At 43.4% G+C, this 24,864-nt stretch overlaps 2 protein-coding genes across 2 annotated transcripts; both read left to right on the forward strand.

The window, feature by feature from the left end:
• The first annotated feature begins 997 nt into the window (after positions 1-997).
• Positions 998-11,446, forward strand: il11a (interleukin 11a). The gene is made up of 5 exons (XM_077527683.1): positions 998-1,095; positions 1,853-2,010; positions 8,689-8,784; positions 8,953-9,114; positions 10,986-11,446. Exons 1-5 carry the CDS (start codon positions 1,089-1,091, stop codon positions 11,163-11,165), a joined length of 603 nt encoding a protein of 200 aa, XP_077383809.1. The 5' UTR covers positions 998-1,088; the 3' UTR covers positions 11,166-11,446.
• Positions 11,447-13,427: 1,981 nt separating this feature from the next.
• Positions 13,428-24,769, forward strand: znf628 (zinc finger protein 628). The gene is made up of 9 exons (XM_077527091.1): positions 13,428-13,492; positions 13,940-14,465; positions 16,248-16,320; positions 16,444-17,268; positions 18,705-18,875; positions 19,006-19,330; positions 19,474-19,628; positions 20,785-21,027; positions 21,790-24,769. Exons 2-9 carry the CDS (start codon positions 14,086-14,088, stop codon positions 23,653-23,655), a joined length of 4,038 nt encoding a protein of 1,345 aa, XP_077383217.1. The 5' UTR covers positions 13,428-13,492; positions 13,940-14,085; the 3' UTR covers positions 23,656-24,769.
• Positions 24,770-24,864: the final 95 nt, after the last annotated feature.

The following is a 24,864-nucleotide window of genomic DNA, read 5'->3' on the forward strand; positions in this document are numbered from 1 at the left end:
GGGGGGGGGGGGGGGTAGTGGAAATAACAGGCTGCTGTCTCAAGAGGGGCAGAAAAAAAAGCCATGGGTGAGAAAAAAAAAAGAGGGAGAGAAGAAAGGTGTTTGGGGAAACATTCAAATAAAACGTAATAAACATCATTTTAGAGGCTAAAAAAAAAAAAAAAAAAGATCTCCAGAACATGCGCAAGTTATGAAAGGTACATGACTGATGAACTGGCCTGATACACAATAAAGACAATGGGCAAACGGGGAAGAGATTTGGATTGGGAGATGGTCCAGATAAGAAGAGATGAGGACATGATGATTGGCGCACTGATGTGGCCCGAGGAAGTAGTGCAAGATAAAAAAAAAAAAATAAAAAAAAAAAAAGCCGGCAGGGATGGGAGGGGAGAAAGTGATAGAGGAAAGAAAACAACAAAGAAAAAAAAAACAACGGAATCTTTTTTTTTTTTTTTTTTAAAGTTTCGCAAAGAGAGAAAGAGAAAGAGAGAGAGAGAGAGGGAGGAGAGTAGAGGGGCAAAAAAGGGAGGGGAGTGAAAAAGAGAGAGAGAGAGAGAGCGTGTGTGTGTGTGTGTGTGTGTTTTTATGAATGAAGTGAGTCACTGGCGATGTGTCATAGGCCCGACGTCTTTATAAAGGAAGTTTTAAACAAGCCTAAACACTTCACTTGCGCGCAAAAAATTGGACTTACCGCACATCGCATCCTTCTCTCTTGCATTTCTCTCTCTCTCCCTTCTCTCTCTCTCTCTCTACTCTGTCCAAGTGTCTCTCTGCCTTCCATAAAGATAACAACATCTCAAACTTTGCTCAAAACTTACTACAACAACAACAACAACAACAAAGTTGGACGATATTTATTTTTATTTTTTTTTAAATTTCCCCCACAATTCAACTTTGTCTTTGCCGCGCTCCATGCGAGCTGTCAGGACGCACTTTGCTCCTCATCTTGACTGAAAAGGCGCCAAAAGGAGAAGCCGGAGCACGTGACACGATTTGCCGGAGTGCCCGTTGATTTATTATTGTTTTTTTTATTTATTTATTTATCCACCTGCTGTTTGGGTTTTCCATTCTGTTGGATTCCAACCAATATGAAATGTAAGTGAATGTGTGAGTGTTTTTTTTATTCATTTATTTATTTAAAAATAAATCTAACTTTGAATTGGGTGCATGATGATACTCCAAAAATAGCACACAGTCAAAGTTTTGGACACAGTCTCTCATTCAATAGGAAGTGTGCCAAAACTTTTTGACTGCTACAATTTTGTGGCAATTTTTTTTTTAAAGGCTTGTTTTACTGCCTTGAAATGTTTCTCTGAGTTCACACGCGTGTTATTTTGTTAGTAAATCCTTGCGGTTCACCTGTAATTATCAAGCCTCCAGTAGGGCTTGGGCACCACTGTGGTCCCCTCCTTTTTTTTTTTTTTTTTTTTTTTTTAAAAACGCTTGACACTCGCTTGTATTTGAACTTGAAAGGCAAAAAAAAGAATGAATGAGCTTACTGTTTTGCAGCGTCTGACTTGGCCCCGGGTCTATATAATTTATAGCGGCGACGCACGCGCCGATCCAGTTGCAGGTGTGACAATCAGCCGCATTCATCGCGCGGCTTTATCCGGGCCAGGAGTGATGCTGATGTGTTTAATGATTTGCCTGTGAAAACATGAATCTGTCACCGAGGCTCAACCCGGGGGCGCCCCGTGCCAAGTCTGGCGCTATTGTTTATATTATGGTGCAATATCTTCCCCTTGGAGTTGACAGCAGCGGCCTGAGGTCATTCTCATTATACGGCGGCGAGATGACAGCGCCTCCTCCCGCTTAATTGCTTCCGTTCTCTTGCCCTTCTTTTTCTCGGCAGTGCTGCTCGACTCGTCGTCGTCTCTGCTCTTCTCGCTGCTACTGGCCCAGCTGCCCGTCTTCACGTCCGCCTCGCCGCTGCCCCAGCGGCGGCCCAGCGACATGGACCGGCTGTCCAACCAGACCAAAAATCTCATGAAGCTCACGCAGGAACTGCTGGTAAGCCGACGAGATCGCCGGGTGTCAAACCCGAGGCCGCCGGCGGGCGAGATCTGGCCCCGGCGAGTCGTTTGAAATGTGGCCTGAGAAAGCTTTGCGACAAAAAAAATTCCTTGTTCTCATAACAGCATTGTGGGCTCTTTTATATCGGCAGCCTCCTCACGATATCGTCATATTTATCGTTCCGGTTTACACCCAACGTAATAAGTTTGTTTCCCAATCTGAACCGTGAGCTTAAAACGATGCTAAAAACTGATCAGTGGTGTCATTCTGGTTGTTAGTTTACTTGAGAACAGCATTTTTTTTGGAGCCTGAAAATATGTGAAAACTTGTTTAGAAGTGGAAGATTTGGATGGGGTTACACTTTCCCCCGTTTAGTGATTGAAATTATTCACTTACGTATCACATAGATACGGAAGCGTAGAACTGCCAATGTGGAGTAAACATTTTTGGCTGGCGAGTATGTTCGAACACTCACAAATATGTTCCAACATACTCGCAAATTTCTTCGAATATATTGAAATATGGTTCGAAGAAATTTGCGAGTATGTTCAAACATATTTGTGACTATGTTCGAACATATTTGCGAGTATTTCCGAACATATTTGCGAGTATTTCCGAACATATTTGCGAGTATTTCCGAACATATTTGCGAGTATTTCCGAACATATTTGCGAGTATGTTTGAACGTATTTGCGAGTATGTTCGAACATATTTGCGAGCACGTTCGAACTTATTTCCGGGTATGTTTGAACATATTTGCGAGTATGTTCGAACGTATTTGCGAGTATTTCCGAACATATTTGCGAGTATGTTTGAACGTATTTGCGAGTATGTTCGAACATATTTGTGAGTATGTTCATATTTGCGAGCACGTTCGAACTTATTTCCGGGTATGTTTGAACATATTTGCGAGTATGTTCAAACGTATTTGCGAGTATTTCCGAACATATTTGCGAGTATGTTCGAACGTATTTGCGAGTATTTCCGAACATATTTGCGAGTATGTTTGAATGTATTTGCGAGTATTTCCGAACATATTTGCGAGTATGTTTGAACGTATTTGCGAGTATGTTCGAACATATTTGTGAGTATGTTCATATTTGCGAGCACGTTCGAACTTATTTCCGGGTATGTTTGAACATATTTGCGAGTATGTTCAAACGTATTTGCGAGTATTTCCGAACATATTTGCGAGTATGTTCGAACGTATTTGCGAGTATTTCCGAACATATTTGCGAGTATGTTTGAATGTATTTGCGAGTATTTCCGAACATATTTGCGAGTATGTTTGAACGTATTTGCGAGTATGTTCGAACATATTTGTGAGTATGTTCATATTTGCGAGCACGTTCGAACTTATTTCCGGGTATGTTTGAACATATTTGCGAGCACGTTCGAACGTATTTGCGAGTATGTTCGATCATATTTGCGAGTATGTTTGAACGTATTTGCGAGTATGTTCAAACGTATTTGCGACTATGTTCGAACATATTTGCGAGCACGTTCGAACTTATTTCTGGGTATGTTTGAACATATTTGCGAGTATGTTCGAACGTATTTGCGAGTATTTCCGAACATATTTGCGAGTATGTTCGAACATATTTGTGAGTATGTTCATATTTGCGAGCACGTTCGAACTTATTTCCGGGTATGTTTGAACATATTTGCGAGCACGTTCGAACGTATTTGCGAGTATGTTCGATCATATTTGCGAGTATGTTTGAACATATTTGCGAGTATGTTTGAACGTATTTGCGAGTATGTTCAAACGTATTTGCGAGTATGTTCGAACTTATTTCTGGGTATGTTTGAACATATTTGCGAGTATGTTCGAACGTATTTGCGAGTATTTCCGAACATATTTGCGAGTATGTTTGAACGTATTTGCGAGTATGTTCAAACGTATTTGCGAGTATGTTTGAACGTATTTGCGAGTATGTTCAAACGTATTTGCGAGTATGTTCGAACTTATTTCTGGGTATGTTTGAACATATTTGCGAGTATGTTCGAACGTATTTGCGAGTATTTCCGAACATATTTGCGAGTATGTTTGAACGTATTTGCGAGTAAGTTCAAACATATTTGCGAGTATGTTTGAACGTATTTGCGAGTATGTTTGAACATACTTGCCAGCCAAAAATGTTTACTCCACATTGGCAGCTCTACGCTTCCGTACATAGAAAAGGCAACAAACGGTAAAAAAAAGTCGAAGCGCATTCACATTGTGTTTGTTTACAAATAATGACATCGCCAACTACTGGCCTGGCATGCATATTACAGCATTCACCGAAAAAAAAAGTGTTCCTGTTTTTGCCCGTTTTTCTTGGTGTTCGTTATATAAACTCCGGGCAAATCATGGTTGTGACGGCGCTTGCTAGCTATTGCACCAGATCTTAATGACCTAATAGCATTAATTAAAGTACTAATGTTATCTTCAAGTTCACACAGCAGCCTTTTTTTTTTTTTTTTTTTTTTTTTTGGCATGTGTTTGTGAGCTCAGCTCTTACGCAGGACTCCGGTCAGAACTTAAGCTGCTTTTAACTGATGACCGACTGGCCGGCGTCCACGTGCGGGCTTAGACCAGAGCAGAGATTTGACTGAGTGACCTCACGGTCCCGCAGAAAAGCTGACTCAGCAACCTTATGTCACCTGATTTGCAAATAAAACTCACGACAAGGGCATAGAGAAAAAAAAAAAAAAACCGTGACAATAAAGAGTCAAGCTTGTGGGTGCCAAAATATTTCTTGCCTCCAGCTCAAACTTAACATACCAATCATGAAAAGACAACAATTACTGTAGCCTACAAGATGTTTGCATGAAATTATGTTTTGGGTTCTGCGGCAAGACTGTGGAAGTGTGATTGGCGTAGAGGAAGCTTGAATATTTCCCCCCCCCCCACCGCCGAATCGCATTGTACGAACACGTCTGACTAAAAGCATCTATTTTGTTGACATCTGAGCGGGTTAGGAAAATCAGATGCGAGAACGTAGCCAAGACTCGTCTCCAGCTGGTGTTTTTGTGACAGGTGAAAATACGCGCGGATCATATCTGAGCATCGTTGGTTTCGCATGACTGATCCAGATTCTATTTTTGCATTATGCAAACTTTAAAAAAAAAACACTCTTTGTGTTAAGGCAGATAAAGCCCAAAATAGCCTCATACTCTCTCTAAGTCTTGATTAGTTGATGTGTAGTAGAAGTGTTCTAAATATATGTGCGTGTGTGTTTGAGGCTATCAACTGTCGCCATCGTCTAACCTGTGGTTCAGCTCAGGAAAAAAAACAAAAACATGCGCACACATCAAGGAGCATTGGGGACAGTATTTGACAGTGTTCAGTAACATGGAAGATGTCTTTTTTTTCTTATTGTGTGGAATTTTTGCTAAAAAGAGGACGTCGTTCGGAAAGATAAATAGGATAGGAATCCGTGGAAAGTCCCAGCTCGAGCAGCAATGAAAGTGATGCTTTTAAAAGAGGAGCTGGAGCGTATACGTATAAGTTTATATAAGTTTGGTTTTTTTTGCGACAAAAACATGTCAGTGCGGCAAAGACACGTGTGCATTTTTTTTTTTTTTTTTGTGGTCCGGCGCGTATGCGTACGTATTGAGGTCTTTCTGTAAATAAGGTGCGGCGTTTAGTTGCTTTACTTTTTTTGGTCGCCACAGCAAAGTGACTTGATAAAAATCGAGAACGATTTATCACATTCTTGCATTTGCATTCAGGAAGACAGAGGCTGGACGCTAAGTCGTGCCGGGTGAGGTCATGAGCCGCAATGGGGGGGGGGGGGGGGGGGGGCAAGAAAAGGGAGGGTAAGAGGGCCAATTTGAAAGAGAGAGATGAAGAGATCAGGCGTGTGCGTCCGCGTGCGTGTTTGTGTGTGTACCTGGTATTAACGATGGATGGAAGAGGACAAAAAAAGCTGCAGAGACAAAACATAAAGTGAGCTGTGATGAAGAGACACAATGCGGCACATTCATGCAACAACAACACAAACAACACAAACAAAACAACAGGTTAAGGAAACATCAGGCCCACACAACATGTTTGCGCAAAAAAGATTTCACAACACTAATCACCTTAATGTTGTTATGTTCCTCTCCGGGGAATGACGCATGCCGCATCACTCATTTACGTTCATTAGTCAAGCAGACATAATGTCTCTTGTTCCGTTTTCGACTATGGTGGTACCTTGACTCGCAGTAGAAAATGAAAACACTTGCGTCTGACGTCACTCATCGAGCCACGCCCCTTACAGGCATACATGCAACACGGCGAGCGAATGAATGGCATTTAGGGGGAAAAATTCGCGATAGGGATTAATTCAGTTATGACAACTTTTTTGTACAGTAAAGTCCATTTTTGTCTCATTTATATCAGAGTGTAATTCCATTGCTAACCACTAGATAGCAGTTGACTTCCTTAGTTTGTGTACCGTAAATTTGAAAGAAGAACAGGAATACTGTTTGTTGACTGCGATTGGCTCGCAACCAGTTCAGGGTGTACCGCCGCTTACTGCCCGAAGCCAGCTGGGATAGGCTCCAGCACCTCCGCGACACATGTGAGGAGCAAGCGGTTAAGAAAATGGATGGTGTTGTTGAAACTTATTGACCGTTATCTGTTGTAATCCTGCTTTTTACGGCTACAGAAAGGTTGTTTTTATAATGTACGTTTAAGTACATGGTTATTGTACATTGTAAGATCATAAATAATGACGTTGGTTAGTTTGGAAAAACACTATTTGTTACGGTACACTCTTACTCACTTTTATATGAAATGTATTTCAAAGTGTTTTTGAAGCTCTGGTGGGGGGGGGAAATAAGTGACATAAATGCTATAAAAACATGCCTAGAGAGTATTTACATAATGTAGTGTATTTATATATCGCGGATGGTACGTAGATACTGAAAGTTCCTTAGTGAGCTCAATTCACCTGCCTGCATACCGTTTACCCCCCTCTGGCGGCCCGGATGGGAACTACACTAGCGTGAGCGCAGGGGTGGATGACAACACGCGCCGTAGCCGGGGCAGTGGGCAGCACTGCGTCATTGCAGCTTTTTATAGCGACCCTGGAGTTTCCCTTCAGCTGCGTGCTGCCGCTGCTCGCTGCCTTCTTGGTCACGGCGCGCGTTGTTGTGTGCACAAAACATCCTGTGGTGTTCAGGTCATTTGCTCGCATTGTTGACATTTGGCAGACCCGGGAAAAGTACTCGCACTGTGTTGTTAAGTAGAAGTACAGATTTAAAAAAATAAAATAAAATAGTATGTTGACGGTCAAAGTTGAAGTAGTTTTTCCAACTCGAATTTAGTGGTTTGTGTCTTATAAATACACGCAAAAAAATGTGCAAACTAGACTGAAAACTGTTGTACTGAAATGTGGAGATATGGCGTTGAACTCTTTGTCACCAGTTTTCTTAATTTTTTGTGCATGAAACAATGGCCAGTGACGCTCTTCACCTGTCTAACATGAATTCCCCCCACTAGAACTTGAGCGGTGGCGCGTTCGCTCGCATCTGCGGCTATTCCCCGCAATTGTGAGTTACTAGGCTTAAGCCTGTTAGCTTACATGCTAGCTGGTGGCTAGCGTGTTTCATCGTGACCCAGTGGAAGATATTCCAGCCAACAAAAGGCTAAACATGTAGGGATGTGTCTGTATAAGGAACGGTTATTCCCCATAATTATGAGTTACTATAGCTTAAGCCTGTTAGCTTACATGCTAGCTGGTGGCTAGCGTGTTTCATAGTGACCCAGTGGGCTATATTCCAGCCAACAAAAGGCTAGACATGTAGGGATGAGTCTGTATAAGAAAGCTGCATCCATTTCTTCCAGGTCATAGGTCATTTGATTGACTGTTGAAAGTGGCCACACCCACAGCATTTGAGACAAGCTTGATTTTTATATGCTGTGATTGTTTTCATTTGTTCAAATTTGGTGGGTTTGTTAGCAATGATCTGCCCTCTGGTGTGTGAAATTTAAAGGCTGGTTAATAAGTTTTGCCGTTCCACTTCCACAAATAGTTACACAGAGTGGCGCACGTGAGTTGTGGTGCTAGCCTTTAGCACGACATGCTAACATTTCAGTAAGAGTAAAAAAAAAAAAAGGACAGATTCTGAAATGTACTTTTTTATATTATATACAATGCAATATCGGTTTCGGTAACTTGACAAAATGGGGAAAAAAACCCTCTTCTTTTAGTAGTTAATAGTTTAATAGCAACAAAAAAGATGCTAATTAGCTAACAATAACATGTCACTGCTGTCTCTGTTTTCCCGCTTTCTCTATTTACGTCTTTTTTTTTTATGTCAACATAATGAGTAGAAACTGCATACTAGTTTACAAATGTAGGGAGTAAACATAAAAAGTCAAGTAAACTACAGATACCCGAAAAAACGACCCGATTACAGTAACTGAGTACTTTTACACTCCCCACCCACCAGTGACATTTGGGTAGGTTGAGTGCGAGTGAACTCGCGCTGACCCCGACCGACCGCACCGCACCGCGCGTCCCTCGGCCTCGGCGCTACTGTCTGAAAGCGCAGGAAGCAGAGCGTCTCCCCCGCCGTCACACGACTAATACTTTCCTCATGCTGCCGTGACTTGTCTGAGAGGGATGAGCGCAACCGTTGCTGATGCAAGATAGTGACGAGCCGGCTGTTTTTGTGTCTTGTTTTCTCCTTCAGAGGGAGCATGCCTTTGACTCTGACGTGGAGCCCCACAGGTTCAGGTCGCTGCCAGAAATGAGCAACAGATCGGCCAATGATCTCAGCAACCTTGAGGTAATGCCCCCCCCAATTCACGATAATGTGTTTCTTCTGGCGCGCGTGCGTGCGTGCGTGTGAGAGAAGTCGGCCTGTTTTCTTCGTCCTTACAGCACATCTTGCCACACCCATGCTCACTCTCTAAAGTCGCTTGTTTTTTTTTTGTTTGTTTTTTTTCCCCCTCAGCTGAAGCCCACACTCTCTCAGCTGCACGCCGACCTGAAGCTGTACGAGCACCACTTTGAGTGGCTCAACAGGGTGTCCAAGAAGCACCACAACCCGGCGCTGCCCAAGCTGGTGGAGGTGATCAAGGAGATGAAGGCGCTCATCAATCTTCTGTACCGTCAGGTGAAGGTGCCCCCAGCTTCCACTTCGACTTTTGAGTCGCGTCGAAGCGGTTAAAAGCCACGCATCCAACAATTTTTCATTTATTTATTTTTTTTTATTTTTTTTTATAACGTGGGTGGGCGTAATGAGCCTATCCCAGCTGACTTATGGCCCTTTTTCCGCTGCACGGTCCCTGGGCTCGCTCTGCCTTTTGAAACTTTTCCATTGGCAAAAGCAGCAGTCATCCCCAGGGAGCGAACCTCGTTGCAAACATGAGAGGAGTTGACGTCGCCCTCCACACGCCTCGAAATGTTGACATTTGCTTATAGAACGGCAAAAAAAAAAAAAATGGCGGCAAAGTACTACTTTTGTTATAGCCGAGGCTTTGTCTTGTTTAATACTCACTTCAACATAGTTCCGCCAAAGCCTTTTTCTAGTATAAAAGTAGTGCTTTAGCACCATCGGAACTCAACGTACACTTTTTGGGGGGGAAGCGCTGGCTCACATAAAAGGAGTGCTTTGGTGCCATCTTGTGGCATCTAAAGGTGTCCCAGAAAGAGCGCAAATAAGTTTTTTCAGCGAAAATACTTGTTATTTGTGGGGATAGGGAACAGGGCTGGGTATCGATTCAGATTTCCTCAATCGATTCGATTTCGATTTTCTTCGATTCGATTCACTTAGTTCGGTCCGATGTTGATTCATTAAGGAACATCAATTCTTCTTAACTCATTCGCTCGCCGCCATTTTCACATTTCGCAATCCCGTTCGCTGTTTTAATGGATTTTGACTGATTTTGCAATGCCCACACAGAATATTGTGTTCTATCGCTATAAAAACATGGAACCTATGAAAAGAAAGATTAAAGTCTTTTCTTTCGTCAGGAAAAAAAGTATATTTCTATCTGTTTCCGTTTTGCAGAAATTAGCATTAGAATACAGCTAAGTTTAATCAACTTTCACAAATCTATTTAAAATTGTGAGTAATTAAGCTTTTTTTTCAACATGGCCCTGGTTGATCTCCTTTGCTCTGCTGCCACCTGCTGGCCGTTTGTGTAATAACTGCCATTTCTGCAAACGTTCTTTGCAGTTGAGAGGCTGTAGCTAGCATTTAAAAAAAAAAAAAAAACGTATAAATACGTCTTTGGGTCACTTAAAACATAAAAAAAAATACATATTTATAAGTTATTGGGAGCAAATGAGTTAAGTAACAAGGACATTTAAAAAAAAATCCACAAACATTAAATACCAAACTAAATTTTGCAGAAGCAGTAACTGGTTAAATGATTTATTAATGAGAATAACACGTGATATAATCACTTAATTGTTACAAAAACATTGACACAGCATGGATGAGACGAAAATGTTTTCATAATTCTAATTCAATAATCAGATATAAATTAAGCAGATTCTGAATTGTTATAAAGTGCAATAAATTTACATAAACAGTAAGATACAAAAAATCTTTAAAATTCTATTTTGTTGTTAATTTATGGGGGGAAAAAAAGATATTAGAATAATCGATTCATGGTTTTATGAATCGATATCACAATCAAAAAGGAAAATCGATTCAATATTTTTTAAACCCAGCCCTAATAGGGAATGAGTCCCGCCAGGAGTCGCAAAAAATATGGTTTGTAATGACCTTAAGATACCACAAGATGGCGGCAAAGCACTTCTAAGAGACAAGGCGAAATGGAGTCATTTTCCTCACGTCAACACATGGCACCAAAATGCCACAAGATGGCACCAAAGCCATATTTTTATATTAGACATAGTTTTGGCCTGACAGGGTTGTCGTCAACTGTGTTATTTTTTTCCCTGCAATTGTCCATATAATGCAACCGTTTCCCTGGACGCTCGAGTAAACGACTGTATGCTTCATCCCGCCAACAGATGCAGAGGGTGGAGGCGCCGAAGCTGACCCCCGCCACCCCCTCCCTCCCCCCGCACCTCCCTTACCAGTTTGACGTGCTGCAGTCCAGCCAGGAGCTCCTCCACCACTTCAAACTTTTCTGCGACTGGGCATACCGAGCGTTCATTAGCCTCAAGCCAAAGATCTCCACCGTCCAATGAGAAGTGACGACGACGACGACGTGGGGAATCTCGTCGGTGTGCACTGTAGTCCAAAGGCATCCCGGCGGGGCGGCAATGACGTCACGGCGTGTGCAGAGAATCCAATTTCTTTCCACCAGAAGCCAAAGAGGATGCGCTATAATGCAACGACAAGAACCATCTGCCAAGTGTAACTATGGTGATCATTATTTCCTGAACTCTTACCTAGTCCGTGACCATGTTATTTATGTATTTATTTATTTATTGACTGTTAGTAATTTATTGAATGTTATTTATTTGAAGTCGTTGTGCGTCACTTGATTTCTTTTATTGACGTGAATTGATTTGACCACATGCTTCTTTTGTTTTCGTGTGTCTCTTCACTGATCTCCGAGGTAGCACTTCCTGAATCTTTTCTTTTCTTGGTATTTTTTATTATTTTATTTTTATTTTTTTTGCATTTATCAATCTGACTTTATTCCAGGAGATGTGGCATACATCTCAGATAGTCAAGGTTTTTCCATAAAGTAGTGCCCTTAACGTACAAAAACAAAACAAAAAAAACATCCAATGTGCCAGTTATGTCATGTCAAGTGATCTGCAAAAGTCCGAATGGAGGTCGAAGACACGTGAATGCTTTTTTTTTTTTTTTTTTTAGTACCAGAGTATCTATTTTTGTAACGCCCGTTTCTCACGCTTGGCGTGAGGAGACGTCTCTAATGTGGTAAAGTTGTTTTGCGGGGGGCCCCGTTGTTGAGCACTGATGGACCTGATTAGATTCTTTGCACAAAACTTGTAGGATTAGCGTCTTGGAATGAGTGAGTGAGTGAGGGTGGGTGGGGGGTCTGATTTTGAAACAATGCTTTGGGATTTAAAAAGAAAAAAAAAATAAGTTAAACACTAAAAGGTCTTAAAATACTATGTATTGTGACACTCTTATTACGTAAAGGTGTACATAATTGTACATGAATGTAAATTGTTGTACAGTGCTTTGTGTATTTTTTGTTGTTTTCTACAATATAATTTAGATTATCAATTTCCTCACTATCATTTTTTGTTCATTCCTCTTCTAGTATTTGTTACAGTATTGGCTATTTATTTAAGTAACTTGGTGGAACTATTTATTTTTGTGCTGCAAGGGAGCAAGTCTCCTCTCTCTCTCTCTCTTTTTTTTTTTTATACTTTTATACAGTTTGTATTCTAATAGTGTACACTTCAATTACAATATGTTAAATTATTGTAACATCGAGATGCCTCTTCCAGACACTGATTGGCCTCAATGTGAAATATGTGCCTTGGTGAAATAAAAACTACAGAATGTGCAAAACGGATGGATACGGGGTTTTTTGTTTTTTTTGTTTGTTTTTATGGCTATGTTTGGGATAACTCCATTTCCACTCTTGATATCCACAGTAAATTTGCCATTTTGTAGACCATTTTGAACATATCCCCTCAATGTAGCTCACAATGTATCTTGAATAGTAGTGATGGGCACTAGAAAAAAATATCCCATGATGCATTGCGCTAATACATGAGTTACGTTGCAAAAATACATTTAATATATGTCGAGCAACACACCACAACACAGATGGACAAAGAAAGTGTGTCAGAAAAGTTCCAGGACTGACGTCATCAAAATATAGCTAATTTTCAAATCCAAACTGTAAGATAATATAATACTATTATAATTAAACCCATAAGAACCCACGGTGATGCCAGTGTAACAAACACTTTGAACCCCCCAGTCTCTTTGTTATAAAACGCTATTTATTCAATATTCTCACTGAACTCCAGCCGCTATGACGAAAATGTGGCAGTGATGACGTAATTGGCACGTGCGAAAACTGTTGGAAAACTGTTTTTATTTTTATTTTATTTTATTTTTCATTTAATTGGCCCTTGAACTATATTACCCACAATATAAAATTGTCTTTATGGTGACTAGGGAGTGTGGAATGTGTGAAATTGTGAATTATTCCAAACACAGCCTCGAACGTTTGTCATATGCAATTTCCGGTATGCACATGCAAGAGCACTACATATCCCAGAGGGCTTTGCGCCATAGCTAAACGGGACAAAATCATCACCAGCGTTTTACTGACAAAACAAAAACATTAACTTTTACATTATTGTGAATACAACGCCTACATACAATGACGCCTACATTCAAATGATATGACAGATATTATGAAATAAAAATATAGCACAAACACGCTCAACTAGCCAATCGGAAAAGCTCATCATTTGCATCCAACGGCCAATCGCCGTCGTTGTTCTTGGAGGGCGGCTTCGGGTGGAGAACGTTAGTCTGTGCTGTTTTTGTTAAGGTTGTGTGGATTAGCACTGCGGTATGCATCTCATTCGTATTATTATCAATAATATCATTTACCAGGGACTTCAAGATACGCGACGAGTTTCGCTTTGTAGCCGATGTTTATGCATGTAAATATCGAACATTAAATAGACGTTGTTCTGCTTAGACGAGGGCCAAATGTGGGCCAGTAAGTAACGTTGACTGTTTTGTTGACATTGTAAAGAAGAAAAAAAGGGAGTTTTAGTGTTTATGTTTAGCTACCAGGTTTCGCTTTAGGGTTAGGCGAGGACATTTTGTCTGATACTAGTTGTGATTGTGCATGGCTAGCAAGCAATAATATGCTGGGAAATTACAGGGAGCAAAGACAGTGGAGAGTTAAAGCTTCCAATGCAGAAATGAGGGGTGAAAACGTGTGACTAGGGTACATTCTTACCACGAGTGAAGAGTGACATCGGATTATTATTTTTTTTCTTCACGTCAGCTTTGTGTGGAGCTGGGGTGACAGCTGCTGCTTCCGGTGGTGGGACTGGATTCCAACACTACAGCAACAACAAAGGATGGCCTGGATGAAGTGTAAGACTATGCTCCAAAACTGATCTGCATCCAAGGAACACACCCTCACCTGTCATGGCAAATTCTGTGGCCACTCTGGTGGTCCAAGCAGAACTCTTGGCTCCACAGTCCTCCGCCTCCCTCTCTCCATTCCCGTCCCTCCTGGGCTCAGGTGAGGAGGGCGAGGATGACCGGGACAGAGAGGACCTGGTGGAGGGCAACAAAGGCGTAGCGGACAGCGTGGAGGTGGTTCTGGACATGGAGGCGTCGTCGGAGTCGGCCCAGCAGGCCGAGCAGTCCGAGCATCCCTTCCAGTGTCTGGACTGCGGCAAGAGCTTCAGGTGGTCGTCCCGGCTCACGCACCACCAACGGAGCCACAACAATGAGAGACCGTACCGCTGCAACCTTTGTCCCAAGGCCTTTAAGGGCTCCTCTGCGTTACTCTATCATCAAAGGTACACACATACTTGACATGAGGGGGGAAAATAACGTTATGTTACATACCCCTGGACAATTTATTGAGATCTAATACAAAATCAGTACCCAAAACGCAGGACAATAACACCCAGTTTTGATCAACAAAGAAAGATTTACAATGTTTATCAGTGGCAGCACGCAACTGTGCCATATACATCGTTTGATGCAGGTTAGATTTATATTTTTATAATAACATAACAAACACATCACGTGCTTTTGACCGGTCTCCAGCCCCCAAGTGGCCTATCATGTTTCACTGTCTCAAGCACTGAACCTTCGACACGTCGGACAAGATGGACAGGTTTCATGTGGTTTCATGCGGGTTTTGCATGCGTTTTGTTTTTAATATATGGTTTTGCAGCGTGTTAATAATGTGGAGATGCAAGATCTTAGACTCATAGTTTGGCAATCCCGCGTATGAATAGAATAAAATAGCACATAATTCAGTGTGTGAGTGTGGTTAATTTACAGTTTTATATGCAAACACTTGAACACAGCACAGCACAATATTATATTAAAAACAAAAAAGTATATTTTAGTATACTCATATGCTGTAGCAAAACGAAAACCACACTAATTAATGCCTAAAAATGTAACATGGAGGGATGTAACGATATCCAGATATCACAATATGAAGGTCACAATACAATAATTATCACAATATTGTGGGGAGGTTGGCAATAAGGTCACAATATTGTAAAAAAACAAAATAGACCTCATACTAAAAAAAACCCCCCCACAATATTATGATTTTTTTTTTTTACATTACAAATAAATGACATATAAATACATATAAAAAATATTGAAGCACTTACTAATGTAAGCACACATTGAGTTCCTACACGTAGTGACTCGGTTCACAAGCATATTACGTTTCCTCTTATCTGACCATTAGCGTGGATTTTAAACATAGGAGGCCCAAAACATGCCTTGTGAAAATTAAACTGCACTAAAAAAAAACTAGCCACCAGAGGGTACTAGAACTGCACAAATAGAAATCAACACGACTTTTTTTTGACAGATGAGCTGCTTTTAATATCATGACATGACGACTGACGATATATTGTGGCAGTTTTAATATTGCGATATCATGATTTTGCCGTTATCGTTACAACTAGGGGTGTTAAAAAAAATCGATTCGGCGATATATCGCGATACTACATCGCGCGATTCTCGAATCGATTCAATTTAAAAAAAAAATCGATTTTTTATTTTTTTTATTTTTTATTTTTATTTTTTTTTTTTAAGAGCTCAGAATTGTTCATTCGGTAGTCTTACCAATTCAACGTCTTATCATTGCCTTTTTTTTTTTCTTTTTTTTTTTTTGTGTGTGAATCGATTTTTAAACTTCCATTTTTAATGGAAAAATATTCAACAAAACGTCTGACTTCGGGTTAGGATTCACACCTTGAGCATGGAAGAATGTTATATGAACGGAACATTAAGCCTTAATATTTTATTTTAATGCTGTTCAAACATGAAACAGATTACAACCTCTATAAGACTGAAATTTCAGATAAATAAATAATACATTTTCATATAAATCTTACACCCTACAAGCGTACTGATTAGTATTTTCTAAATTTGAATGAAAAAAAATCGCAACAATCGACTTATAAATTCGTATCGGGATTAATCGGTATCGAATCGAATCGTGACCTGTGAATCGTGATACGAATCGAATCGTCAGGTACTAGGCAATTCACACCCCTAGTTACAACCCTATTATATTACACTGCGGTTTCTTTTTTTCTTTTCAGGTCTCACTCGGGAGAGAAGCCTTACAAATGTCAAGATTGTGGCAAAGCCTTCAAGCGCTCCTCTCTTCTCCAGGTCATGACCGATACGCTACTGTATTTTAATAGTTGGGAAACCTAAGTATTTTTATAATTACAGCTGCAATTGTTTGGGCTCAAAAAAATATCGAACGTCGTTCTATTTGTTCTCCATCAACAGGTGCATCAGAGTGTCCACACAGGCGTCCGAACATTCTTGTGTCCGTATTGCCCCCTGACTTTCAAATGGAGTTCGCATTACCAGTACCACCTGCGCCAGCACACCGGCGAGTGCCCGTACCCATGCGACACCTGCCCCAAGGCCTTCAAGAACTCCAGCAGCCTGCGGCGGCACAAGAACGTCCACCTGGGTCTCAAGCCGTACACCTGCAGCGTGTGCAACAAATCCTTCACCCAGTCCACCAACCTGCGGCAGCACATGCGGATACACACGGGCGAGAGGCCCTACGTGTGCGGCGAGTGCGGACGCAGCTTCACGCACTCGTCCAACCTGGCGCTGCACAAGAACTCGCACGGCAGGGAGGGCAAGGGCGGGGGAGACGGAGGGCGGGGCCGCGACCTGGTGGAGGTGGTGGTGGTGGGCTCGGAGGACGAAGCCGCGTCCATGCTGACGGCCATGGTGGGATACGTGAGTCAGGACGGGGGCGACGGCGTCGGGGTGGGGATGGAAGAGGTCTTCCTGTCCGCCGCCGCCGCGTCGTCCGGCCGGGAGGCGAGCCTGCTCCCCCGGCTCGGCCTCACCCCGTCGGGGGAGAGCGCCGGCTCGTCCCGGGCCATCGGGACGGAGGTGCACCTGAGCACGGACACGGGCGCCAGCCTGCTGCTCTACAGCTGCGGCAGCTGCACCCACACGTTTGCCACGCGGACCCAGCTGGAGGAGCACCAGTCCATTCACATGGCGCCGGCGGAACACGGCTCCGTCGGGGAGGCGGGGGCCGGGCGCGGCGCCGGAGGTGGAGGAGGAGTTGGTCGGGACCAGACACCTGCTTACTGACTTTGAGGAGGTGGTCGAGACGACCGCGGCGGCTGAGAGCGGACGTACGGCAGAGGTGCTGCTTGGACTTACGGACCCAGCTGACGGAAACGGTTCAGTAAGTGATTTAAAAAAAAAAAAAAAAAAAAAAAGTCAGCCTCAGCTAGGAACATGCTGTGATATTCGAGACGTACTCTCTTGTGCTCAAATCTCCGATATGAAGAGCCCAATATAAATTGTCCAAATCCTCTGATTTCAGCATAATTGTTCACTGATTTCTGTAGTCCTTACTTTGGAAAACAATGACCAAACCGCTAACATAATACATCACCCCCCCCCCCCCCTTTTTTTTTTAAGTCACTATACAAATATGAAGTATGAAATAAACATCAATCACTGGTAAATAAATAGTAATCAGTAGGGATGCACAATGATGCTATTTTCAACCGATACCGATAAACCATAACCAACCTAACGTGACGGCATAATCCAAAAAAAAAAAAAAAAAAAAGAATCTGGAGAAAAACCACAAGTGCACTTTTCAGATAGCAAGGCTTGCCACTGTTCTTGTTGAGGGCCAAAGGACATGTGGCCCGATGCCGTTTTCACGATCTGTCAGTGGCGCTGGCCCCGCCGGGAAGATTTTCAGAGCATTGTTTTATACAGCATTACAATTTGAGGAAAAAAAATATATACTGTATGTCCCGCGCACTTGAACTCATTTGCTCCCAAAGATGTATAAATACGTTCTAGTTTAAATGTTTTAAGTGTCCCAAAGACGTATTTATAAGTTGTTGTTTTTTTAAGGTTATTTTATGCTAGAGCATACAGAAGGCTTTGATGCAGCCTCTCAACTGCAACAAACGGTTGAAGAAATGGTAGTTATTACACGACCGGCCAGCAGATGGCAGCAGAGTAAAGGAGATCAACCAGTGTTTAAAAAAGAAAAAAAAAAGCTAAATTACTCACAATTCTAAATAATTTTGTGAATAATGATGAAACCTAGCTATATTCTAATGGTAAGTGCTGCAAAACGGAAACAGATAGAAATATCCTTTTTTTTTTCTTGATGACAGAAGAGAGACTCTCTTTTGGTAGGTTCTGGGTTTTTATAGCAATAGAACACAATTTTCTGTGGGCCTTGCAAAATCAGTCAAAATCCAGCAAAACAGCCGGGAGTGAAGGCGGGTTGCTTCTGTGAAAATGGCTGGAAGTGAATGAGTTAAACATGAAAGTGTTTGACCAAAAAAATGTCATTTTTAAACGGAAATCCGCCATCTTAATGCTAATGATAACATAATATGTCACACCATCCACGATATAACGGTAATTCGCGCGCTAATGTTAACCTTGAAACTGCTTCCTAACTTTAGCACATACAGAATCAACCTGTAACTTCACATACAAAGTGTACTCTTGTTGACTCTTGTTTTGGGTCGCTCCACAAGAGTGTGGACGCCACCCAGGCCCAGTTTGACCTCCTGCAGAGCTTCAGCAAGGTGATTCAGAGCTCCAAGAGTGCTCCGCCAGAAGCGCCAACCACATGGGCAGGGCCGTCGTGTGGCTACTGCAATAAGTCTTTCAAGACCAGCGGAGGCCTCAATAGACACGTGTCACTGGTGAGAATCACTTCACAACTACCAACAGCGCTCTACAAATTACAGCACCGCCTTGTTTATTTGCATACCAACAGCGATATGTAGCGTTTTAACGACTGATTCCTCAACTCATCTCTGCTTGCACGCCCAGATGCACTCCCTCTCTTCCCAGTCCCGTTCGCAGTTCAGCTGCTCCGCCTGCGACCGCTCCTTCCCGCTGCTGTCCTCGCTCCTCACCCACCAGCACTCGCACACCCCCGAGCAACGTCTCCTGGCCGAGGCGGAAGCCGAGATCGTGTGCCCGCCTTCCCTCTCCTTGTCCCTCCCGCTGCCTTCTTCTCCCGACAAGCAGCAGGAGGGAAAGCGGGAGATTCACGCCAGCGTCATGGCCATGAGCGAGGAGCAGGAGGAACTGCCCGTCAAGCTGGCCAAAAACTCCAAAAAGGGCGGCGGGTGCAAGAACGCCACCGCGGGAGGTAAATCGGAATTATGATGAGCTTGATGAGGTGCACACAGACGTGCAGTCGTGTAAAAGATGACGAAGACAGCGGAGCTTGTTGCTCGATACATTCCAGCATGGATGGAAATTCCCACCGTGCTTTTCTTGCCTTTCGTACAGAGCGGCCATATCGCTGTTCAGAGTGCGGAAAAGCCTTCAAAGGGTCATCGGGGCTCAAGTACCACATGAGGGATCACACTGGGGAGAGACCCTACCGCTGCACAGAGTGTGGAAAGAGTTTCAAGAGGTCCTCGCTGCTCTCCATCCACCAGCGGGTAAGCAAAAAAAACAAAAAAAAAACATTGTTCATGTGCTTTGGTTAGAGCTGTCAAAATTAATCGAGTGATGCTCAAATTAATCGACAACTATTTTAAGATACAATATAATCACAACAAGTTCAGGGTCTACCCCGCCTACTGCCCAAAGCCAGCTGAGATAGGCTCCAGCACCCCCCGTGACCCTTGTGAGGAATAAGCGGTCAAGAAAATGGATGGATGGATGATATCACGATATGAAGGTCACGATATGATAATTATCATGATATTGTGGGGAGGTTAGCAATACAAACAAAAAAAAACAAAAAAAAAGAGCTGACACTTAACGCATTCAGTGCCATTGACGGATATAAACGTTAAAAAAAAATTAATTGGGCTGGCAGTGACGGAGTTAAAAAACACAATATTTCGCTTTTGTACACTACAGCAATGCATAACAACATCTTAAAATCTCTACTAACACTTCATATTAAGGCAATAATAATAATAATTGAGGTCCTCCACATATTAAAGTGGTTCACAAGCAGATTATGTTCCCTTTGTTCTGACCATTAGTGTGGATTTTAAAAAAGGGCCAAAACATGCCTTGTGAAAATTAAACTGCACTAAAAAACTAGCCACCAGAGGGTGCTCGAACTGCACCACTGGGAATCAACCCGACTTTTTTTTTTTTTTTAAACAGATGTGCTGCTTTTACTATCGTGACATGACGACGATATATTGTGGCAGTTTTAATATCGCGATATCACGATATTGCCGTTATCATTACATCCCTATCATTTGGAGCCATTTTTTAATTTACATTTTTCCAAATCTTCCGATTTCAGCATATCACCACTAATTGTTGACTGATTTCTGTAGTGCTTCGTGAAAAAATAGTGATTTATCTTCTGTGTTTCATCAAAATAAGATCTTTGCAAACATGTTTTTTTTTTTTTACAAACTATACGAGTACGAAATAACTACCAATCACTGGTTAAATAGTAACAGTAATCAGGGAAAAAAATTGTAATACACTTTAATGCAAAATTAAAATGAGTCCAATTAGTCGATTAAATAATCGATAGATTAATCAATTCTAAAAAATATTCTATTTTGACAGCACTAGTTTTGATGATATGTATGTATGCACTATGCACATTCCTCTCTTGCCCAGGTGCACACAGGTGTGCGGGCGTTCCAGTGCCCTCACTGCGCTCAGACGTTCAAGTGGAGTTCACATTACCAGTACCACCTGCGGCAGCACACGGGCGAGAGGCCGTACGTGTGCAAGGAGTGCGGCAAGTCCTTCAAGAACACCAGCTGCCTGCGCAGGCACAGTCAGATGCACTCGGGACTGCGGCCCCACGTCTGCGCCATCTGCTCCAAATCCTTCTCGCAGACGTCAAACCTCAAACAGGTCGGCGTGACGTTCAAATCGCTGCGTTTAACGTGACCATGTTGCGGCAACTTTCTAGTTCAGTTTACTTGCTTTTCCACTTGAGGACACTTAAAGGGGAAGTCAACCCAAATACGTTTTCTTCACAATATCTAAATATGGTATTTTCGTTAATATTGCATTAGTGGAATATCAGTTAAGCAGCAAAATCTAGCAGTCTTTTTATAAGTATCAGAAGGCGGCCATTTTGCCACTGGCTGTCGAGTGAAAATGACATCACAGTAGCTCAGGTAACAACCAATCACAGTTCAGTTTCAGAAAACAGCTGAGCTGTGATTGGTCGTTGCCTGAGCAACTGTGATGTCATCTTCAGTCGACAACACGTGGCATAATGGCCGCCTCCGACGTGGATAAAAACGGCGGGATTTTGCTGCTTAACTCATATTTCACAAATCTAATATTAATCCGAATGGCATGTTTTGACTAGTGAGGTCACATATATTATTGTCAAGAAATGTTTAAATTTGACTTTCGCTTTAATGCTTGTTACACTCTCTGTAACTTAGATGTCATGTTTCCTCATAAAATCCACAGTTGGGGTTCATAAAATAAAATTTCATATTTATCCAGAACCTTGCTGAACACACGCATAATACAAGCAGGATAAAGTTAAGAAGCAAAGTTTGACTATCTTTATTTACTAGATAATGCCTTTTTCTTTGCCATTGCTTCGCTTCTATCTACTGTGTGCTCAAATTTCCCCCCTCGAACTTTTCCCCACAGCACGAACGCACCCACTCGGGCGAGAGACCCTTCCGCTGCTCCCACTGCAACAAGTGCTTCACGCACTCCTCCAACCTCCAGCTCCACCTTCGCACGCATTCCCCGCAGAAGGACTTCAAGTGCCCGTACTGCTCCAAAGCCTTCGTCATGCACGCGTACCTGCAGCGGCACGTCCGAACGCACGGCGGCGCCCTCCCGCTGCCCTCCCCCGAGGGCGCGCGCCGCGACGGCGTGTCGGTGAAGGCCAGCGTGGGCGGGGTCACCACCACCACCACGCTCCTCAACCCCATCACCTTGGAAGCGTCGGGCGACGACGGCGGCCTGATCGTGTCCCAGCCGGCTCTCAACATCCCCGTCAACACCTCGCAGAACTACTTCATGATCCAGACCGCCAGCGGCTTGCAGCTCATCCCTTTGTCGGGTCCCGCAGCGCCACCAGCTCCTCCGCCGCCGCCGCCGCCGCCTCCTCCTCCAGCCCAGCCGCAGAATTTCTACCTGCTCCAGTGCCCCTCCACCAACGGCTCTCAGTCCAGTTTGATCCTGGTGCCCACAGCCGACCAGCCTCCAGCCGCCCCGGAGCCGGCGAGTGTCCCCGTTTTTCAGACTCTGCAAACGTTCAACAGCCGAACGCACGCTCAGGTCGCCCCGTTTCCGGCCGTATCGCCACAACACCAGCACACCCGCGTCGTCGTAACCAATAAGGATGCAAACACCGCTGTCGCCCCCCTCCCGGCCGACTCTTTACTCCGTAGGCCCATTTTAGGGAAGAGCAACCGGACTGCACGGGGCAGACGGGGCCGCAAACCAAAAACCGCTCTTCCGAAATTAGCGGAGACGCCGAACGCGGGTGTGGCTAACGGTAACGCGGCCAGCGAATCGCAGCCCGGTTGTACCGCCACCAATTCAGGCTCATCACAGTCGGCCGCTCCTTTCCAAAGCAGCTCGTCTTCCGCCGATGTGGCATCCAGCACCCAAGCCAGCGTTTCAACTTCACTTCCCACAACTCGCGGCAATAACGCCCAGACGGAGTTGAGCGAAATAAATTCGGCGAGGACCTTGACGGAGAAGCAGTTTGTTTTCTGTTTCGATAACGAGGGGCAGGCGAAGGAGGGTCTGAACGTTGACGAGGGAGGCGAGTCGTACGTGTTGCAGTTTGAAGAAAGGGACGTCTCGTCGGAAGAGGCGGCCGGGACGGGACCGGGCGGGGAGGAAAAGTCGCTCGTGCTGCAGTTCGAGGCAAACGCGCGAGGGGACGCGGACAAGGCGGGAGATAAAAGCGGGATGATGTCACTTCTGCGGGAGTGGGGCGGGGAGAAGGCAGGTGAGAGCCAATCGGTAGAAGGGGAGTGCGGCCAGGGTCGCTCCTTCGTCTTCCATTTTCACGCCGAGGAACAGGAGAATGACGAGTCTCGAGAGCGCGACGACGGCTTGCCGATGTCCTGCGCTTCTGCTCAAGGTCTGGTGCCACTCCACGGCCAGGGCGTGGTGTTCGAAGTCGGCAACGAGAGCAAGATGGCGCAAGAAGCCGAGGAGGGCGTGCAGATGATAGCTTTGATAGAACGCGAGGGGGCCATGATGGGAGAGGACGGCCGAGACTGCAGCGGCGCAGCCGGTGCCGGGGGTATCTTCCAACTGGAAGGGGGGGACGGAATTGTCATCATCGAGGTGAGCACCAGCAACTTAACTGAGGAACGGATGGAGAGGGTAGTTGAGGCGGACTTTTCACAAAGCAGCGATGGGAAATTGGAAGGTGGACGTGAAGACGCAGAGGAAAAGTCTTCCAAAGAAAATTGTTCGGGTGATGCAGAGGTACAAACATCGGAAGGACATGCAATCGGAAATGGACAGCTAGCTAAGAGATGCTAATCAAAATACACTGCTCACAAGAAGTTGGGGCAATTGGGCTTTCGGTTGAAATGTCAGAACCTAAAGTGCACTAGAAACTTTACAGATGAATTTAATTTGACCTTCTCAAACGCTTAAATGCATACAGGGTTTTTCCTGTGTACAAAATCCAGAGGCGGCCACCTCCACCTAATTTGCTCGCCACCCCATCCAGCTCGAGCCGCTGATATCGCTCAACGTAGCACTGCAGCTGTGTTGATTGAGCTCGGCAGGAACGCATTTTAACTGCAGTTGCAGTGTTGCGCCATTATGGAGGCGCTATATCAACAGCGGTGCACTGGAAACACCTGAACAACCGAGGAAGAAACAACTTTCTTTCTTTCTTTCTTTTTTTTTTTCAAACTTCAATGTGTTGCTCCATGATCCCTTTCCCATTTCGTGGTTGCGAGGCAGAGGTGGTGCGCTCCAGCCATTGCCAAAGTCATAAAAACACAGTATATAGAATAAATAGAATGGTGTTTTACAACAACACCGAACTATATTTATAATTCAATATGTACTAGTGGATGAATTTAGAGTGATTGTAGTTAAAAAAAAAATGGCAAAAAATTAATGGCAAATTTGTATTTATATAATATCTAATTTATAGTCCCTGATCGTAAAATGGCTATTGGAGGGCGGACTAGTTGGTTTGTTTCTCCCCTAGAATATTTTCTCATAGCATGAACACACTCTCATTACATCCTGAAATTTCACCCAATATCCCCAACTTTTTTTTTTTTTTTTGTTTTTTTTTTTTTGAGTAGCGTATGTGTAAATTGAAGATGTAGTAACCTGTCAGTGAATGAATGGACGGGCGCCTCACTTTACTAGCACTTTACTTTCAATCTCCTGAAACTGATAGCATGCAGTTAGGGGGGGGGAAATGTGTTGTAATGCCACGGTGCCACATATTAGAAATGTTATACATTCAAATAGGCTGGGCATGAACTTTTGATTAGTCCTTATTGTATTAGATGAAATGACAAAGACAGAAGCAGAATTATGATTTTTTTTTTTTTTTATATGTAAATTGTCGATTTGTTCACAATGTTAATAGTAGCTTAATAATAAATATTAATTAACTTAAATCATGTATACGGTGTGCTTCTTTTACATTTTTTTGTTTAAATGAACAGCCACTGTACTTTTCGTAGCGTTAGCCATTCACGTAAAATCCACGCATTGCGT

This window comes from Festucalex cinctus, chromosome 7 (assembly GCF_051991245.1).
Source record: "Festucalex cinctus isolate MCC-2025b chromosome 7, RoL_Fcin_1.0, whole genome shotgun sequence".
Taxonomy (NCBI): Eukaryota; Metazoa; Chordata; class Actinopteri; order Syngnathiformes; family Syngnathidae; genus Festucalex; species Festucalex cinctus.

Bases quoted from the DNA above. Each gene is read 5' to 3' on its own strand.
- znf628 (XM_077527091.1), top strand. From the start codon at position 14,086: ATGGCAAATTCTGTGGCCACTCTGGTGGTCCAAGCAGAACTCTTGGCT. The intron at 16,321-16,443 runs GTCATGACCGAT...CTCCATCAACAG, and splicing joins AGCGCTCCTCTCTTCTCCAG to GTGCATCAGAGTGTCCACAC. The intron at 19,331-19,473 runs GTAAATCGGAAT...CCTTTCGTACAG, and splicing joins CAAGAACGCCACCGCGGGAG to AGCGGCCATATCGCTGTTCA.
- il11a (XM_077527683.1), top strand. The intron at 2,011-8,688 runs GTAAGCCGACGA...TTTCTCCTTCAG, and splicing joins AGCTCACGCAGGAACTGCTG to AGGGAGCATGCCTTTGACTC. The intron at 9,115-10,985 runs GTGAAGGTGCCC...TCCCGCCAACAG, and splicing joins TCAATCTTCTGTACCGTCAG to ATGCAGAGGGTGGAGGCGCC.